Source organism: Aptenodytes forsteri, unplaced genomic scaffold (genome assembly GCF_000699145.1).
Source record: "Aptenodytes forsteri isolate BGI_AS27 unplaced genomic scaffold, ASM69914v1 Scaffold15, whole genome shotgun sequence".
NCBI lineage: Eukaryota > Metazoa > Chordata > Aves > Sphenisciformes > Spheniscidae > Aptenodytes > Aptenodytes forsteri.
This window is the reverse complement of record NW_008795129.1, coordinates 22,669,514-22,688,668: the sequence shown is the minus strand read 5'-3', so window position 1 is coordinate 22,688,668 and position 19,155 is coordinate 22,669,514. Positions and strand designations below refer to the sequence as shown.

Here is a 19,155-nt window from a genome sequence, read left to right as displayed (position 1 = left end):
GGGTTGGCTGGAGGGGGAGGCGGACGGGGTCCCGCGGCGGGTGTCGGGGGAGGGGGGGGGTGTTGCTCCTGGGTCCCTAACGCCGTCTGGCCCCTCTCTTACTGGCAACGTCGTTCTCTGTGTATCTGTAAGGTGCTCCTACTGGTAAAGACCTGACGTCTGCACCACGAAAGCCACCCAGTTTGGTCTTTCTTGAAGGTCTGTGCAAAACTGGTGAATGGGCATAGGCACTGCAGTCGCAGGGGATAACCCTGGTGTAATCCTCACAGTTACTGGTGGCTTGTACAAATGCTGCCTCTTTGATAAAGATAGAAGGCTGCAGTTCTGCTAGTTACCTTTTTGTTCTTTTGTAATTAGTGAAATGTTTAATTCGGTGAGTTATAAAGTGCTACTCTGAAATTCTGTTGTGTAAGACTACAGAAGGAGTTAGGACAGGTACAACTTTTCTGTATTTAATCTTTCTGGACAACAGATCTGCTCGTCTCTTCAGCAGATCTCTTGTCTCTTTGATACGCAGCCATCTCACCCTTTAAGAACAAGAGAGAAAATTAAAAAAGGATTTGTTTTCCCCTTCAAAACTTCCTTCCGTGCTTTGCCAGGGGAATTAAAGCAATGTCTTCTCTTTTGTTTTTAAGTCATTACATGGCATATCTGCTTAATTAGCTAAATAAAAACATCCAACTCAGAGCCTCAGGGAAGATGTGTGAATAACGTACTGAACCTCAAAAGCTTCTCTAGTAGATAATGTACGTACACATACAAATCCTTTTTTACATATGTATCTGATAAGATTCAATACTAGTTGAATATAAGCATTAAAACTGCTATACCACGTTAGAAATATGTTCCAGTCAGTCTTGTTTCTTATCTAAATATTTACCGATATAGTGTATTTACTAAAGAAGAAAAAATACTTTATATAGTGATGTCACAGCTTGTTTATTTTATTTTTCTAGCAAAACTGAAAAGGTTACTTTATACAAAAAGTACCTTAAGTTTGAATGCCCTGCAGCCTCCTGTAGAATTAAGGTAGGGAGTTGAACAGAATTGTTTTATTTTTCTTTGTCTTTTTAATCACTTAATTGACTAAATTGCATTGCTTTTAGTCAAATTATTGTTTTTATACACTTCATCACTTCATATAATCACTTAAAAACCTGTTACATGGTACTTTGTCTTGATAGCAGAGTTCTTTTAAATTTGTATCACCGTTTTCTTTTTATGAAGACTTAATATTTATATGAGGAAGATAACCTCTTTAAAGGAAAAAAAAAACCCACTTCATAAACCAGATAAACTGCCGATAATCAACAGTTGCTATGTAATTAGAACTGTTAACTCTGATGCGGTTAAATAACCTTATGAAAATCTGTATGGCTGCTGCTCTTAAGCGCTTAGAAGATCAAGGCCTGATTTATCTTTGAGTCATGCAGGCACCTCTGTTCCAGTCAGAATTTTCCGAAGAGTAATAGCAAGGAGAAATCGACTTAATTTCCCTGGAAAAGAGTTCAGCATTGTTATTCCCAAGACTCAAAGAATAATGCATTGTCCCATGCATTCAAAGAAAGCATGAAACTATTATTTTTCCTAACCTAAATTTTTTTTTCCTTCTTGCAATAGCTGCTCTCCATTGGTGAGAAACAAAGAGTACTCATCAGTAAAATAATTGTACAAGTGAAAACAGTGTCTGCAAAACTAGCAACTGATTTTCCTTCACTAGGCTCAAGCATAGATCTAGACAGAGTGCAAACTATAATGGAATCTATGGGATCTAAGTTGTCTCCAGGTGCTCAGCAACTCATGGACATGGTCCGATGTCAGCAGAAAGTAAGTCATTGTGCTTTTCCATAAACATAAATAGTACTGCTCTGTGACCTTACCTTCTGTAAGAGTTAAGCGTGTTCTAAACTGATTTGGTGAAAAAGATTTTTGATTTTTTTTAACCCAAACTTTCTGCCATTTTAATCCTGGTTTAGCTATTGCTATGCTTAAATAAGGAGTGCAATGAATCAAGATTGTGTACTCAAGGAATCACTGTGCATGCACCAAGTCCAGAGTTAAGAACTCTGTATCATCATCATTTTGAACTTCACTGCAACCCTCCTCTCCTTCTGTTAGTTTCTGTTGTCACTGCTTGTCAAGGATGGTGGGCATGTTCCCTGTAATGTTTGGGGTGTAGGTAGATGGGCTGGTTTGTTTCCTTTATTGTTACTAAAAGCATGTCAGCTTCAACTAAAGGGAATGTGCTCTTACAGAGCATTTATTTGATATAGATCCTAATCCTGCAAAGTAGGCTATTTCAGCAGAATCCTGAATCCACCTGATGTGAATAATGTTCAGTCTTGGGGACATAGCATGGTAAAAATTAAGTCAGTAAAACTGTTTTGTTACTTAGAGACTGACAATATAATTAACAGATATGTACAGGAGAGATCTCTTCCTGTGCTTTTCCCTAAGAGTATAATTCAGAACTACTTTTAAAATCTTTACATCACACTAGTAGAATGCTGAGTTATAAAGTATCTATTGTTATTATTGTATAATTTTGAGTATATTTTAATACTTAAATATTAATCATATTGTTTTTCTTTCCATCAGAACAGTTTACCTCTTGGAGACAAACTTAATTGGATCTTTGGGAAAAATTCGGACTTTGGAGGTGACCATGCAATAGATGGATTGTGCAGTGCAGCTATTCAGACATCACTAGATCAATCAGCCAGTGAACCTTTGCCTGTTAAAAATCATTTAATGAGTGAAACAGTGTATGAAGACTTATTTTTAAGTTGTGATCTGAATACACAGGTACCTGAAAAAGGGAATTCTCCTGATTCTGAAAGACTTACTACCCAGCAAAATACAGTTGACCTCAGAAATGATTTTAAAGTCATAGGATCTTTGCATATGCAGGAACAAGTGAGCGAAACCCCAAATGTAGCTAATCCGCAGGTGCTTCTTCCTTTTCTTCAAAACTTATGTAGTCAGGTAAATCATCTTCGGCTAAAGGATGGCAATAGGCATTTTGGTAAAAATGCAGTGACTAAAGAGGAAGGCATTCAGTGCGTTGGGTAAGTTAAGTTTGGTACTCTTATTAAACTAGTAATTTGACTATTTATTGACAAGTTTAAAAAATGAAATACATAATGTAAGCATTTTATTGTCATTAACAGCAATAGTGAGTCTTAAAATATGTGGTTTTGAAGGCTGCATGGCGATGAACATGATTACAACTCATTTTTCAGATGAGCAGCTTGAATATCGGATTTTTTCAGAAGAAATCACAACATCATTTGTTGTTACTAAATTGTGTCTTGCCTCCATTTCACCTTTTATGATTTCAAAAGAAAGTGTGGTCCTGCAATTTCATACACATCTAGTTTGTTTTCCTCATCTGTTACTACGTTTTCATTTTGACTACTTCTGCCTCCTAAATTCTTCTCTTCCTTTTTTCACCATGGTCTTTCTGCTGTGCTTAGTGTATCTCATCCCACCTATCTTTCCTGTCCCTCCTCATTTGTTGGCATTTACAGTGCAAACTTCACAGTAGTAGTAGTAGTGCACCTAGTCTGATACCAAAGGAACAACAGTGGAAATGGTGAGATGTAGGAATGTAGTGTAGGAGTCAGAGTACTAATAGAGCCTGAATATCTCCAGCTCCTGGGAAGGTGCAGTATTTTTAAAGAACGCAGATGCAAAAATAAAGAATTGCATCGTTTGTATAACTCTTGAAACACTTTAGCTGAGAAGAATAGTGGTTTAGTGGGCATGGTGGTGTTGGGTTGACGGTTGGACTCGATGATCTTAGAGGTCTTTTCCAACCTTAATGGTTCTATGAATAAAGCCTGCTATACTGACAGATTTTGACCTCTGTGTATGCTGTTGTGTTGTGTGGATTTTGTTATACGTAACCGAGCTGTTCAATGCATAATTGAGCCTTTGAAAAAATAAGGTTGAAGGAAGATGACTATATACCCTAGCATGAGATTTAAAATGTGGCAGGCAGGCAAGGTATTTGACTTGTGCTAAAAACCTAATACCATCCAAAGTTTATTGTCTAATAAATGAGATTTTACATTTAAAAGAAGTTCAAGTGCCCAGATCTTTGTCATGTCCCTGTCACTAAGAAATAGCTTATACTTATTATTATATTTGCTCTTTTCACAGAGTAGAACACAAGCCTATTTGCTCCTATTTGGAAAAGATGATTTCAAAAAAAATGGATCTGATGGAGAAAAAACTAATGGACTATATTGATCACCAAATTCAGGCTCTTCAGACGCACATAGATAATAAAATGGTTCTCTTAATGGACTTGGTTCAGAACTCAAAGCCAAACAAAATTTCACAAGCGCGCTATGATTCTAACGAAGGGCTCTCTAATGGAGAGAGATAGATGTGTATAGATAAAGGACTTCAATGTAAGTACTTCAAGGGCAATTATACTTTGCAAAGCTTAGTATTATTTATGGAGTTGTAACTGTAAAGAACCTCAGTGTTGCTGACTTACATTTTGTTACTGTAATTCTATCCACTGTTGTAGACAGTTACTGGTTTTATGAAAGATCTTAAGAATGTGTGTTTTTTACAAAATTCTTATATTTAGGATGCCCTTTGTGGCTTATTTATTTAAAGAGCATTGCTAAAAGCCATATGAAACAGTTTCCCAGTTTCAGTTTGAACAACGGAGAAATACTCTAAATAAACTGAGTTACAGCTTATCTTTTTACCTACATGTAATCAGCTCACTTCTTTGTTGTCTTGATCTTTTTTGATGTCACGTGTTACCAGTAGAACAGAATGTGGTTTCTTTGTGCTTTTGGTTTATTTTAATGGCACTCCTGTTGAAGATGTTTATTACTCCATCTGTAAGAGGAAGGATAGTACTGGCATTGCTTAACTTAAACTGTTTAAGCAGTCAGGTTTAGAGAGACAGGCTAACTTGAACCCCAGCCTGCGTTCTTTGGTTGTACAGGCACCTAAGTGAGGAATCTAGGCTCCTTAAGTGATATCTAAAACAAGACTGTCATTATACTTTCCCCTCCTAAATTAATTGAGCCATGCAGGAACAACTGAAATGAATGTATACTTAGCAGACTTGTATTTAGCCATGTTTCATTATCCTAAGAAATGTAAGTACTTCATTCGTGGTTCTTCTCAAGGGGAACCTCGTTGCCAGGTAGAAAGTGCTGGGGTAGGATCTGCTGCATTTCACCGACCTTAGGCCAGAGAAGTAGCCTTATTGCATCATATTTACTTTAACCTGTTGGGATCAGTTCTGCTGTCATTTGGGGAGGTAGAAATGTGACTCGAAGTCCCTCTTTTGTGGAAGGTCAAGCTTCATACTTCATTGTGTTTATTGCTCTTTGAATTCTGGGGTGTACCTTTTAACTTGGACTGTATAGGGACTTAATGGTAAACTCCTAAGATGATGCGCAGACGTTGGTTGTATTCGGTGTCTTAAAATGCGTTGAGCAAAAGCTATTGATGGGGAAGCAAGCGTTGACTGAACAAGCAGCATAGGCAAGTACAATCCAGGATCTTTATTTAGTCTACCTAGTATTTTCTTCTTCTCCAGGAAAACTGATGTCTTTTGAAGACTGTCAGATCTTGATGGTAGCAACCCACAGGAGTAGATTTGGAAGAGAGGGTAGTTTGCTTTGAACAGACATCTTGCAGTTGTCCCTCAGCTTAACTCATGCCAGGTGCAGTTTCAAAATGATTTGAAAAGATAAAAAGAGATTTTTTTTTTAAGAAGAAGAAAAAAGGACCTGAACTATCTTGTACTTTACAAGTCACTTTACACCTGTAAAGTTAGTTTTTTTGATGCTTTCTAAGAAAAACCCTGAGGTAGACACTTATATTGTTTTTCAACTCAGTGATTTAAGATACAGTGCTAGGTTGAGATATTTTTTTAATTACAGAAAAAGTTGAAATATGTTTCCAAGCATTGTTGTATTCCAAGGCTGTTAGTTTATTGATTTCTGGCTGGTTTGGGTGTTTTCCCTCTCCCCTCTTTGGGTGACAAATCTGAATAGGTTGACACAAATTCAAAATATCCTGAAGTAGTTAATGTGAGCTCTGGATTTTTTGGTAGCCATATCCTGCTTGGCATTTGATGTGATATTTTAGTATCACAGCTACCACAATGATAATATTTGAAATCAAAACCAGAAACGACAGAGTGTAGAAGCTGTGTTGTTGCAGGTTTGGGGTTTCTTCAGCATCTGCTTTAGCAAGGGATTCTGTATAGAGAAAAAAGAAAGTGGGATGTTTAAAGTTTTGAATACCACGTCATTTCAGTTAAAATTAAATAAGCATTTTTTCAGATATTTTGGTTCTGAGGAGTTGACCCATACCGATTGCAAATTCTGAATCTGTAGTGCCGAAGAGTTGTAAAAATTTGTGATAAAAACAATTGTGCAGAAGAGCATCGCAATGTTAATGAATTCTTTGGTATTGCTGTGGCCAAGTTTCTGCCAAGCAGTGCTGTCATTACCTTTAGAACCAGATAGATAGGAGACGTATCGCTGAAGCAAAGCTGGGCAAAAAAGAAACTCGTGGTTCTAACCCTGTCCCTTCTAATAGTTTACTAGCTGGTCCTTGGTAAAACTCTTTTTCTGTAAATCGTGAAAGATACTATGAGAATTAATCTATGTTTTATAATACTTTGAGTGTGATCTATTTGCACTTGAATCCTTTTCACATTACAGATGTGTCCAGTTTCTAGCATATGGATGCAAAAATCTTTCACTATTGAAATAAATAGGAACATGTTTAAAATGCTGCTAGAGTTCAGAGGTTAACAATTATTTAAAAAAGGAAGAAAATGTTTATCACTATTAAGAGCATGATTAATGCTAAATACTACTTAGATCTGACACCTGGAAGCATGTGGCACAATGTGCTTTTCTCAGGTGAAGCTTTGTGCTCAATAAAAGTTAGAACAACGGGTGTAGTGGGCATTACAATACAAGCCCTTTAAAATTGCTTTTCCGTATTTTGCAGTCTGTTCTACGTTAGCGCTCAGTACTCATCTAGACCACTGGAGAGCAGACTGCAAATTGTGCTAAAGAGTGTGTCAGATTGGGGCACTAAAGCTTAGTTGTCTTAAAAACAGCTTTGCAGCTCTAAGTTAAAAGAATGGTGCTTTTGATTTCTGCTCCAGTGGCTGTCCTTTTCATATTTTTGTTCTAATAGGCAATACATACAGTGTGAGGATTTAACCTAGCATGGAGTAAGTCATCTATGTTTATCATCTGGCATAGCTTTTCTGTAGTACCAACAAATAAAACTGAGTGAAACTGAGTGGACTGTTAGAAGATACACAGGTTATAACAAAGCTTGACTATGATTTGCAGTGTGCTTTTTAAGTAGTCTGTGGCTTTGAGAAATGAGCCCTGGTATGCTTCATCAAAAAATGTCACATTTGAAAATCTGAAATCTCTTGCCTTTCATAACTTTTTCTAAATACATAGTCAGATCCTGCATACCCTACTTTTGTAACTAGGAGTGAGTGCTCCTTTTTCTACTTCAAAGAACACACCTTAATACAAAAGGCCATCAGTCTGCCCGTTTGAAAAATACATCTGTGATCTCACAAAACACAAACTTCTGTTGAACCTGTTGCTCTGATGCCATGTTAGTTCTGAACTAGTGTAATTCACTTATTTCGTTAGTGGAACAAAGGTAATGGATTTACACCAAGGAGGAGCTTAATCAGGTGCTTAATTTATGTATTCCTCTTACCTGAGTGATCAGCAGACCTGAGATCTCTTTTCAGGCGGATGGGACCTACTACGGTATTAGTTTTCCACGTGTATGAAGAAATAGCTCTTTTTTGCCTGGAGATACAGCCTTCGGTACAGCGAGAGTTTGCGTTGTTGCTGTCACAAATTAAAATATCACACTGGAGATAAACCGATGGAAAGCTTTGCAGGAACCTGAAGGCATTAAATTTGAATCTTCCATAGTGTTCAAGTGGTGGGTAGGTTACCACAGTGTCATCTTTATTGCAGCTGCAACAGAATTTACAGATCTGTTAAAGTAGTCCATATAAAATAATCATTCTTGCTAACTACTGTTAACTAACCACAGTGTTTAACTAGGGCATTATTTTTACACGTGGGTGTACAATGATGTGCTTTTTTTTCCTCTTCCCAGTGCAGTGTATTGCTTGTTTTTCCTAGCTCTGTTCATGTAATGCCTTTAAATTTCTGTGAAACTTACGCTTCCATACCACCGTCTACTAAAGAAGATAAGTGGAAGAGAGACAAAAATAAAAGAACTATGGTTGACATTTAGGTTATATTTCCTCACATATTAGGAGACACTCATAAAATAATTTAGGGTCTTACCCACTTCTGATTAAGTCGTATGTTAGCGATCCAAAATCAGGTTGTGGAGATGCTATACAGGTATCAACAAAGACCAAAAGATTTGGGTCGCTGGAATGAAGACTGACTTGAGCAAAAAGAGTTTGGTTCAAGTCTACGTAATATGGGGACTGAAGTACAGGCTTGGAGAATGAATCTGAATCATAGAATGATATGCTAACATTGTATCTTCCCACACTGGTTGTGTTTTGGATTATATTATTTTTCGTTATGTAAATGGCTTCTACGGTTGAATTGTTTTCCATTTTGCATTTTGCAATAATCTGTATGCTCTTTTGACGAGTGATAATGCCGCCAGTTGCAGAGAGAGAGATGATGTTGGTGTAAGTGATGCTCTGACCTTCCTCCTGTAAAAAGAATCATGTGAAGGGCTCAGTTGTGATTAAATGAGCAGTGCGGTTGAAAACAATGGTACTAAAGTTACAAAGCTGCCGAGCTATGCTTATCAGAGGCTCAAGATACCTTTGAAATGTGGAACAGGTTGCAACCAAAAAACCATTATCAACGCTTCTCCTGTTTTTTCAAAACACTGAACCAACCCATGCAGCAAAAAGGTTAAGGAATACCGCATGGAGCGTGGAAAGTACCAAAGCTATGCTTCAGTCACCCTTATCAACATAATGCTATGAACTAGCTCTTGGGAATCTTCACATTGTAGGGTTTTTCCCTTTTCCTTGTGACTCCAGGATAAGTGCTAGCTGTATCGCTTGCAGAGAATGTTTAAGTTACATACCTAACGTGCTACTTCTGATAAACCTGGGTTGGAGAGAGAATGAAACATTTGGGGTTAATTTGTGTGGATTCTCCTGGACTTCCTTTGAAAGGCTCATTGATCATCAGGTTCTGAAAGAGGAAAAATGTTCTTTCTGCTTCAAGACTGGAAACATGCAATTAGATGAGCTAAGTGAAAGTAAATCTGCTGTTAGCTTGTTCACATGCTATTCATAAGCTGCTTTTACAAGCTCTTGTCATTCATGAGCTATTGTTAGCTTCACATAAATTTTCCCCCCCTTTACCTTTTTAGTTGTTCCACAGCTGGCTAATGGGAAGGAAAAGATCACTGAGTCTGTTACAACTGGATGGCAAGATGGTTCATTCAGCTGTAGGTGAGTTTCATTATAACCAAGGGAGGCCAGATACGACTTGCTGAGAACAATTTTCATGCTATCTGAAGAGCATGTAAGGAATGCTGCCATTGAAAGAGAAATTAAAAAAAAAAAACACAGAACAGCCATTGAAAGAGAAATTAAAAAAAAAAAACCACAGAACAAGAAACGTTAGCACAACTGTGCTGCGGTCACTTCTCGGTTGGTCTAGATCCTTGAACCTGTTGCATGGTTCTTGATTTGTCAGTCTGAAACGGCTCACGTGCATTTGAGGTCATGCAGAAGCCAGAACAAAATTTCATGCTCGACTTACATGGTATTGCTTATCTAACATTAAGCCAGAACAAAATTTCATGCTCGACTTAAATGTTAGATAAGCAATACCATGTAAAACTCATGCTGAAAGTTTAATTTTAAACCCAGTAACACAGAATGAATTGCAGCCTTTATAAAAGGGAAAAAGAATCGAACTGCTAGTGTAGAATAGTGGGTGAGGAAATTGATTTATGTCAGACATTGAGGCTGTAGAGGCTCCTTTTCCTCAGTTAATGAGAAGATGGGCATGCAAATGTGTGGAACCAATAAGGAAAATGGTCCAGCTCTGGGGGAAAGGAAATTGCAACACACCTAAACCCTGTTTGACTGACTCAGGAAAATGGTCTGCACTGGTATCTCAGGGAACAAAAACATTTAAACTAACTAGTCAAAAAAAGTTTTATCTTTACATCTCTAGGATGGTAACAATACCTGCTTTGTCCAAAGAAGGAAAAATCCAGATGTTCAGTGGTGCTGGCCAGAAAAAGGACCAAAAAGTGAAAAAACAGGCTTTCTTTCGCAGATGGGTCAGGTAATAACAGGCTCTATAGGTGAGACTAATCTGGGATTTTTGTATGTAAGGAGGGTTAATGACTACCAATAAAAAGGCTTAACTCCTCAGTATTAACCATCAGTTCTTTTCGATATTTATAAGGGAAGGGAAGAATCATATGTAAGAATAAGAAACGGCATCTTATTCATCTAGCAAGTGTACTTACTGTTGGGCTCCACAGGACCTGGCAGCGGAACACTGGTATACTGAGCAGAAAATCCTCTGTAGGAGTTGGCATAGTCTGTAGACAACACCACTGTCATAACATTTGAAGAAGATTCAAATGTGGGCTGAGCACGACCACATACTTTTCCTATTAAGCCAGTGTTAGTGGTGGGGCCATCATAGACTGCTGTGAAGTCAAATTGGCAGTTTTGGTCTAGTTCCAGGCTGTAGACAGAGAAAAAATAATTACAGGGAAATCTGAGTATAGAGAACATTATCTGCACTGGATCCTCTATCCAGTATGAGCAAAGCATCTGATGAATTCCAGTCGACTGAAATAAAAGAATGGAGAATAAAAGAACACGTAAATAGACATTATTAAAACCAAACAAAAGGCAAGAAATGCTTAATAAGAGCATGATTCTGCTCCCATTGAAATAACAAATGCTTTGCTATAGCTCTCAACAGAAGCTGGATCAGCTGTTTTTATAGCTCTGATACTGTGCATACTGATTTTTTTTATATATATATATATAAAAAAAATAATCCTGTATCTTAAAATAAAGAGCTTTTAAAGTGTAGGGCTGACTTATGCGGGTCTCTGAAACCTCTTGTGTGTCACCAGAGGAAGGCTCTTGCACTTTTTATCAATCTGCATGAGAGCTTATCTGGGTGCTTGCCACCCTTGATGAAAAGCTGTACTGTGGTGGGTGGATACCTCCAGAGCAACATCTCTGTTCCTGAATCAGCAGATGGACCCTGGCCAGCACTGGTTCTCACTGGTGAGAACATACACCACACTGTGCAGAGCTCGTCTCAGAGGACAGTGATCAAGGTAACGACTTACTGTAGAATCCTATACATTCCATACTGAATTCTTATACAGCATTCTGCAGTCTGAGTATCTCAAGAAATGTTCTTGAAGATACTGCTCTTTGAATTCCCTTGGCCTTGAGACTTTCGTCCGTGCACAGTGTCAACTGATGTAGGGAAAGCCAAAAAGGCTACCAGCCCACTACATATGGGAGGCCAACCTGATAAAGAGCAGTATGAGTCAGGAAAGTCCATGCCAGCCAGTGTGGTTTCCTTATGCCGATGCATCCATTAGCGTTTATACTTGGACGTATTTAAGCCAGTGCTATGCTATCTTCTTTGTCCAATGGCCAGCAATACTGAGGAAGGCGTACTTTGGGCAATATTTGCTTTATTCTTCTTTTGGCCCTCAGTTCTAAATTGCAGTTGCACTGCACATGATGGTTTTAAGTAAGTTCATTATGTAGCGAAAACTTTATTTATACTGATGGATTTAAATTCAGATCATTCAGGTTAGCTTAAAATGGACCTACACCTCATGGCTAGTCACCTGAAATGCTTTCTGCGTTTCACTGACTGGCACTGCAGTAGCTATAGGGTAATGTGCAGTGATGTGGAATGCATTGGAATTTATTACAGGAGTCAGCAAAACACATTTGTTTTAAAAGTGTATAGATGTTCTAAAAGTTTGAAAGCACTTCTGCTTCCTGTGTTTGAAGTAATGCCTTTAAACTGAATGAAAAAAGAGTAATAGAGCATTAGGGCATTTACTCACAAAAAATCCTGGTACTGTAAGTTTATCTTCGAGTTTTTTGCTGTTCGTATGTGCCAGACGCAGTATGTAAATTCAGGGTAAGGTTTTGGGTAGTTGGGGCTGGTAAATGTCCCATTGGGACCAGTTAATTGTCCCCCACAATTTTCAACTTCTGAAAAGAAGAGTAGATATATTGGGAACATAATAGTATCTATAATGAGCCATAAAAAATAAATTAAAGATCTAAAGTTATGTAACGCAGTATTGTTTCTTTAGGATTTCATTCTTTTGGAAATTATTAAAGGTACTAAAGATAGAACTTCTATAGAGAATTTCAGGTCAGGTGGATGTTACAAAATGAAGCTTATTGTCACTATGGTATATCTGCAAGGTACAGTGTAATGGCATCTGAGATGGCTGTAGATGAGTTAGCTTTGATACTGTGAGCAATTTAGTTATATCTACATTTCAGGTAAATTAGGTGCCGTCTTGAAAAACTGGTAATGAAGATGCTATGCCAGCCAAAAGAAGCCCCGAGAGACTATACATTAGAGAAATCTATGAGGCCTTGGTCATGATCTATATGGAAGTGTGGAATCTTCAAGTTTAAGAGATATTTTACTTGATAGACAAGGGCAAAATAAAATTGTCAGTGGAAACCTCAGAAAGACAAATGTAGAGTAGAAATAGGGCACAATTTTTCAGCAGCAAAGTTAAACACTGGAGCAGCATAACTAGGATGTGGTAACTACTCTGTAAAATTGAAGCTTTTAAGAGCTTAATACCATGCCACTCTGATCAGCAGAAGCAAAGGGACTAGTCACAAGCCAAGACTGATTTTGTCCAAGCTATTCTTACATTTTAACCAAAAAAAAAAAAAGTAAGGAGCTTGTTGAATAAAAACCCTTACTGACTTCAGTGACCTGTACTCGGCAGGACTAGATGGTCATGTTCTCTTTCAGGGTAAATGCTATAATATTTGCAGACTCAGCAAATTCAGTAGAAGCCTGTAAGTAAAAGTAGAGTCCCATAATGCCTCCTTTGCAATCGTTTTTCTGAGTAAAATTGCACTTTTTAGGCTTTCCAGCAAGTGCACTATTGTTTTGCTGCCTCCTTCCTTCCACTGATTTTCCCCCACACCATTCTCTAAGGGCAGAAGAACTGAGTGAGACTAATTAAAGATTCTGTTAATAGTTTCTAATTGCTGTCCTAAACTTTCCCTTAATGGGAAAGTTTCTTTTAATGGTGCAATTCAAATGGTATTTAATGGCTGCATTAAGTTCTGACTTACTTGTTTCTGGTGAAAAGAAGTAGTAGAAGACAAAGAAGTTTCGTGTGAAAGCCACGGAGTTTGTTGTTATGAGAAAAGTTAAACTGTCTGATGATGATTGAAGTACTGGAACTGCATCAGTGTCATTACATACTTGTCCAAGAACAGGCGAATTAGTTGAGGGACCATCATATATTGTAATACTTTCTGTTTTACAGCTTGAAGAAGGAGCAAATCTATTGAAAAAACACAGTGAGAACTACCTAAGCTCACTGATAGATATACAGGCTCTTTGGAGTCCACAACACAGATTCAGTACAGAGAAATATTCGGAGGCAATATTTTTCTGTGCTATATTCTAAGGGAATGAAACAGTACAAAAGCATCTGGAGGCAATACTTACTTAAAATAGGAGAAAATGAGCCTAATTGTTTGATTTGCATTCCTCTGAATTTGCCAGACACAGTTTGCATTTGCATTTAGTTCAATCCTTAATGCTTTGTTGAGCTCATGAAGTGAAGCGCCACAACGAGGTACGCCTACTGAAGAACAGCAAGAACAAAAACCAGCTTTCAAGGATATCTCTCATATTTTCTCTTGCAATAATGTTTCATCCTCCAGTATGCAAAAACTCTGGGACAGTCCATCATGGAACAGACAGGCAAAATGTTGTACTTTTTTATTTTAATTAATATTACTGCAGTTTATGAAAGAGTCAAATAGTATTAATATTACTGCAGTTTATGAAAGAGTCAGATAGAGAGTATTAGAAAATACCGTTTATCCTCGTTTTCCTAGTAGCAGAGAAAAGGGGAGTTAGGTGAGGCCAATGGCAAAACTGGAACTGCGAAGTGATATAGGATGCCTCAGCCGCTCCCTTCTGCAAGGTTAGTCACCGCAAGCACCTCAAGCCTCCTGTCTTCCCCCTACACTGAGTTCAAGATCATTGAATCCAGTTCTGAGGTTCAGCCCTTGACGTAAAAGCGTTTGGGAACCTACAGTCAGGGCATCAAAAAGGCTTTTCAGATTTGAGCTTCTAAAGGACTATGTGTGGGATTACTGTATATTTACTGCTGCGTACAATTCTGATCCTCCATCTCTAAAAGGGTACTGCTAAACAGGAAAAGCTTCAGAGAATGGCAACGATGATCAAAAGTTTAGAATAGCTTCCAGACAAGGAATAAGTAAATAGACTGAAGCATTTCAGGTCAGAAAAGATAACTAGGGGGAAAAGGAGGTGCTAGAGGTCTGTAAATTCATGAAGAGGGTTAATATGAGATATTCCAATACAGTAACTCGGTGGCCTGGAAGGAAACCCGTAAGTTGTGGTTTTGAAACAAACAAAAGGAACTGGCTCTTTGCACGTGGATCTTTGCTGCAGGGTGATGTGGATGGTAAAAGTAAAACATAAAACAGGTCAAGTCCATGAAACAAAAAGCCTTTGGTAACTATTAAACACAAAGGTAGCACTTCCTCTCTGTTTCAGAAATCCTGAACCACGTTTGTTGGTGACTGGGAGAGTATTCTGGGGAAGTATTCTTGCCTGAGCATCCTCTGTTTACTGTTAGTAACAGTACACAGTTTTAGGGTTTAGGATGCGGGGCTAGCTGGACTTTGACTCAGCTCTCTTTTGAAAAAACACAAACCAACCATGGTGACATCACTAACATCACTTAATGAACGTTAATAAGTTATGAAGTAGTTGCGGTAATGGCTATTGTATAGGAAACTTTAGAAAAAGTTTACAATCCAGTTTGAGCATAAGATCTTCTTACTACTTTAATATTAATCTAAAAATAATGGTCTAAAACAGCAGGAAGAATTTCCTATATAGTGTATGCAGTCCCAGATAAAAAGGTCAGGCTTTCTGATGAACTCCAGAGGGAAAAGAAAGGTTTAGGAGAGACCTTTCTTGTCACATATGAAACTTCCCAATCGTAAGAGCATTACAGGGTCAGCTTTGCCCTACCCTCCCTCTGCATCCCTCTGGGCTGTTCCTGTAGCCAGGCACCACTAGAGCAGCTCTGCAGCAATCCTTCATTATCCTATGGTAGCTACCCACCATTAATCAGGTAAATTGCTGATTTGAGCACAAATGACTGTCTATTGCTTCTGATTGAAAAAAGGACAAATGAGCAAATCTCTCTTGAAAAGCAACCGTTTCCCAATTAAGTCACTTTTTTCCTGTTACTCCAATGCAGTATTAATTTTTAAATGCAAATTTCCATTCCAGTGTAAAATATCTTCAGAATCAAGTTCTTAAGTTAAAAATTTGCTATAGGGAGTCATACATTGCAATTTTTTTTTGTTATTTACCATTTTTAACACTTGCTGGCACATTCGGGTGTTGCTATTGTGCAGCAGTACATTAAAATGAGATGCACTTTTAAAGATATATTTAACATTCTTCCCTTCAGTTGCCTGTAAAATACCTATTGTGCAAAAATTACTAAAATTTCACAAATGAAAAAAAGACTAGTTTTCCATACCTGTGGATTCTATTGACTTGTCTTCAGCAAAAGCTAGAGCTGCTACGAGAGGCAGGAGGAGGAACTGTCTGAGCACCTGCATTTTGATGGCAGCTGGGGAGGTTAGGCTTTTCTAACTTTTATACCTCCTGCTATTTCATAATCTTGTATTGCATGGTATCATGGAGGGAGGGCTTAATCTCTCAGTTACTATTTCTTTTTAACAGATATAAATGAGAAAGTAACAGGTGTGCCCATTTTTTTAACATGTACTGCGTGGAGTAAGTTTAACTGTGCTTTTGTCAGCTCTCATGGGTTCAGAGCACGTTTTTCAGTTGATTTCGTTGAGCGTCTGTTTGGGTGTGTTGACATGAGCAGGAATATTCTGGAAGGGACTGACAGACTTCCTTGGGAGATACATTCAACAGTTTGCTCTTAGCACTGGTCAGCAGGAGCTTGGTTGTCCTGCCTTCATTTTGGCACCTGTCCCTTTAGGTTACACTGGGCAAATCATTCCCTGTCCTTGCTGAGGATTCCTCAGGTTGTAAAGTGCGACTATCATAATAGAGTTGTCATGAGTAATAATTTCCTCTTGCTGAAACATTCATGGATGAACAAGGCCAGATTCATGTTAGTCACAGATTTAAAAGAAGGTTTGCACTGCAACCACTTCGCAGATAAAACTTTCTTAGTCCCACAGTAGAAACTACAAAAATAATCAGCCTTTCCTTCCCGAGGTAAGGAGACAAGCACAGTCCCAAAAGCCTCAATTCCTTCTAGCATGAGTCTAATGAGTATCTGTTCCAATATGTTTATGTGACTTTGTCTGTCTTTGCATAAGGACCAAAGCTCTTGAAATCCAGGGTATTTCCTACTGCAGCAGCAGATACCCAATCTTTAAAGCTTCTAGAGGTTGTGATAGTGCCAGTGCCACAGATGTGCTATTACCCTGACCTTGGTTAGGTGCGGTACCTGCGTGGTGTGCGAACAGCCAGGGTTCATGCAGGAGCCTGGCTGTGTGATTCTTTCCAATACAGAGAGCCGGTATCCCACAGCTGTGCAAACAGGTGTTCTTTCAAGGTTACTAGTAAAGTCAAATTGCAACACAGACCTTCTTGAAATACATCCAGGTACTTTTCTTGCATAAAACCAATTTTTTTTGTACAAACCTGTTTTTTTTCTTTTATAAACAAACTGAAATATGATGCATCTGTAATGATCCTGTATTTCCAATCTCAGACCTATGCCTCCTTTAAAACAATTCTCTCTGATTTTTAACTCACTTTAAGGACTTGGAATGCAACCCTCTCTTCATCATGACAATGTACTTATACTGCCTTTAAACACGGAGGCATTGAATACACGTATAAAGATGTTGCATGGCATTTGAATTCCTTTTACTTCTGGAAATGCTAAATTTGCATTTACTCTGTATAGCCTTTTCATTTTTTTAAACCCACACACATACTTGCAAGGAATTTTAAAATGCTAACATTCATTTTGCATGCATTTAATGTGTGAACTGGTGTGTGGAGCCCTGCCAATCAATGCTGTGTCCATCAGAACCAAGAAAAAAATGCCTGTGGCTATGATAGCCTGGTAATTTACTCTGGTAGTTACAGGTTGGTAGTCAAACTGTTTGTATATAAACGGTTAGGAAATTTTCTTGCGCTGGAGTTGATATTAAGGGACTGGACCCCTAAGTAGTGGCCCAGTGTTTCTGAAGGGCTGAGCCAGTGCTGGCTGGCAGCTACACCTGCACAGACGAGTCTCTGAGCAGCTGTGTTGCTGCTCCACATACTCGCGCTACAAATCTGAGTGTTCAAACTGTTTTCAGATCTTGTGTGTTAAGCCCATGCTCAGATAGTGTGATGTGTTCAGATATTGGGTGATGCCGAAATATTAATGGCCCGCTTTGAATTCCCTCTCCTACCTCAAAAGAAAACGTCCAACAAGTCTTCGTGAAAGTCCTTTTAGGATGAGAATGACTGTAGGAAAGGTGTTTTAAAATAGCAGATCCTCAGGACAAATTAGTGTGCATTTTAGTACAAAGGAGCAAGGAATCAGCTGTTGTGACACTTATTTACAGGCACTTTCTCTCACTGCCTGCAGCTGAGTGCAATAGCAGGGAAAATGTGATTTCAAGTACTTTAAATCATTACCTGTGAGAAGCAGAGCAGCAGGGTTACGAGTGTGATGGAGTTTTGTCTGAACTAAGTATGATCAGGAAATACTCTGGTTCAGGACGGCCATTACGGTCCTGCAGGATGGGGACTTTGGCTGTGAGCCTGCTCAGCCCATGCCAAGGCTTAACCACCAGATAAGCGATTTGATCTGGAGCCTTCACAGCAGATCTGCGTGATTTGGGCATTTGAGAGCTGGCTAAGTTATTCATGGAGAAGCTGAGTTTCAGAATGACTCTAATGCCTTTTTTGAAGGGATGAAGCATAAAAGGAAAAGTTGCTGAAAAAAGTGGATTTTTTGTCTTGTGTGGCACAGACTCTAGATGCTAGGCATCCTTATTCAATACAGAGCATCTTGTTATGAGTTTGAGTAATCTGCACATACTCGCCATGTGGAAACAGAGTATTGGCCTTAAAGATGCTTTTCACACTCAGGCCAAGTTCACCAGATTATCAAAATTTAATCCATCTCTTTCCCTGAGATGACTGCTGTACTCCTGTACAATTCTGCAGTCGACAAGGTATTTTTCTCTATTATGAACTGAAAATTATTAATTTCTATTTTTTTCACTAAGTCATTCCAAATAGGACAATTTAACATTAAAGTGCAGAAACACTTTCTTGGCTAACAGTGATATAATTTGAACAGACTCTTTAAGAAAAAGGATGAAGCAAATGCTTTAATGAAGTAAATTTAGATGTAAAATTTTTTATAGTTTTAATCTCTGGTAATAAAAACTGACATATGGAAAGATTATAATAGTTTATAGGTATTGCAGGATTATATCTCAGTACACGTACAATATTTTTTCCAAATATTTTTGAGTTCCTATAATTGCTCAGACATTATTGGTTACAAGGGATGATTATCCTTTGATTTATGTCTCTTCTTGAGCTCAGAAAGCAGCACTGTGACATGTGCATCTGTAAGGCGGGTTAATCTTCCTTAAATGCTATTTGGTATTTGAGCTATTTGGTACAATGGAGAGAACTGGAAGAACTGTGAGAGGGAAACAAAGTCTTGATGAGAAAAATCAGCCAGCTGATCCAATTACTCTTTGTCACTGAGAGTATTTACTGAAGTTTAAGCTTTTACAAATCTGGAATACAGATCCAAAAGGTTTGAAATTAAGGA

General features: G+C 38.2%; 2 protein-coding genes across 2 annotated transcripts; one reads left to right on the top strand and one right to left on the bottom strand.

Moving 5' to 3' along the window:
• Nucleotides 1–929: 929 nt before the first annotated feature.
• CUNH10orf88 (chromosome unknown C10orf88 homolog) lies at nt 930–4,711 on the top strand. Its single transcript, XM_019471684.1, has 4 exons — nt 930–1,029; nt 1,621–1,827; nt 2,599–3,068; nt 4,165–4,711. The coding sequence occupies exons 2-4, from the start codon at nt 1,756–1,758 to the stop codon at nt 4,391–4,393; spliced, it is 771 nt and encodes a 256-aa protein (XP_019327229.1). The 5' UTR covers nt 930–1,029; nt 1,621–1,755; the 3' UTR covers nt 4,394–4,711.
• Nucleotides 4,712–6,066: 1,355 nt separating this feature from the next.
• On the bottom strand, nt 6,067–15,940 carry CUZD1 (CUB and zona pellucida like domains 1). Its single transcript, XM_019471666.1, has 9 exons — nt 15,859–15,940; nt 13,773–13,908; nt 13,391–13,605; nt 12,121–12,271; nt 10,534–10,757; nt 9,410–9,582; nt 8,355–8,740; nt 7,747–8,015; nt 6,067–6,242 (listed from the first exon to the last, which is right to left on the bottom strand). Exons 1-9 carry the CDS (start codon nt 15,938–15,940, stop codon nt 6,067–6,069), a joined length of 1,812 nt encoding a protein of 603 aa, XP_019327211.1.
• Nucleotides 15,941–19,155: the final 3,215 nt, after the last annotated feature.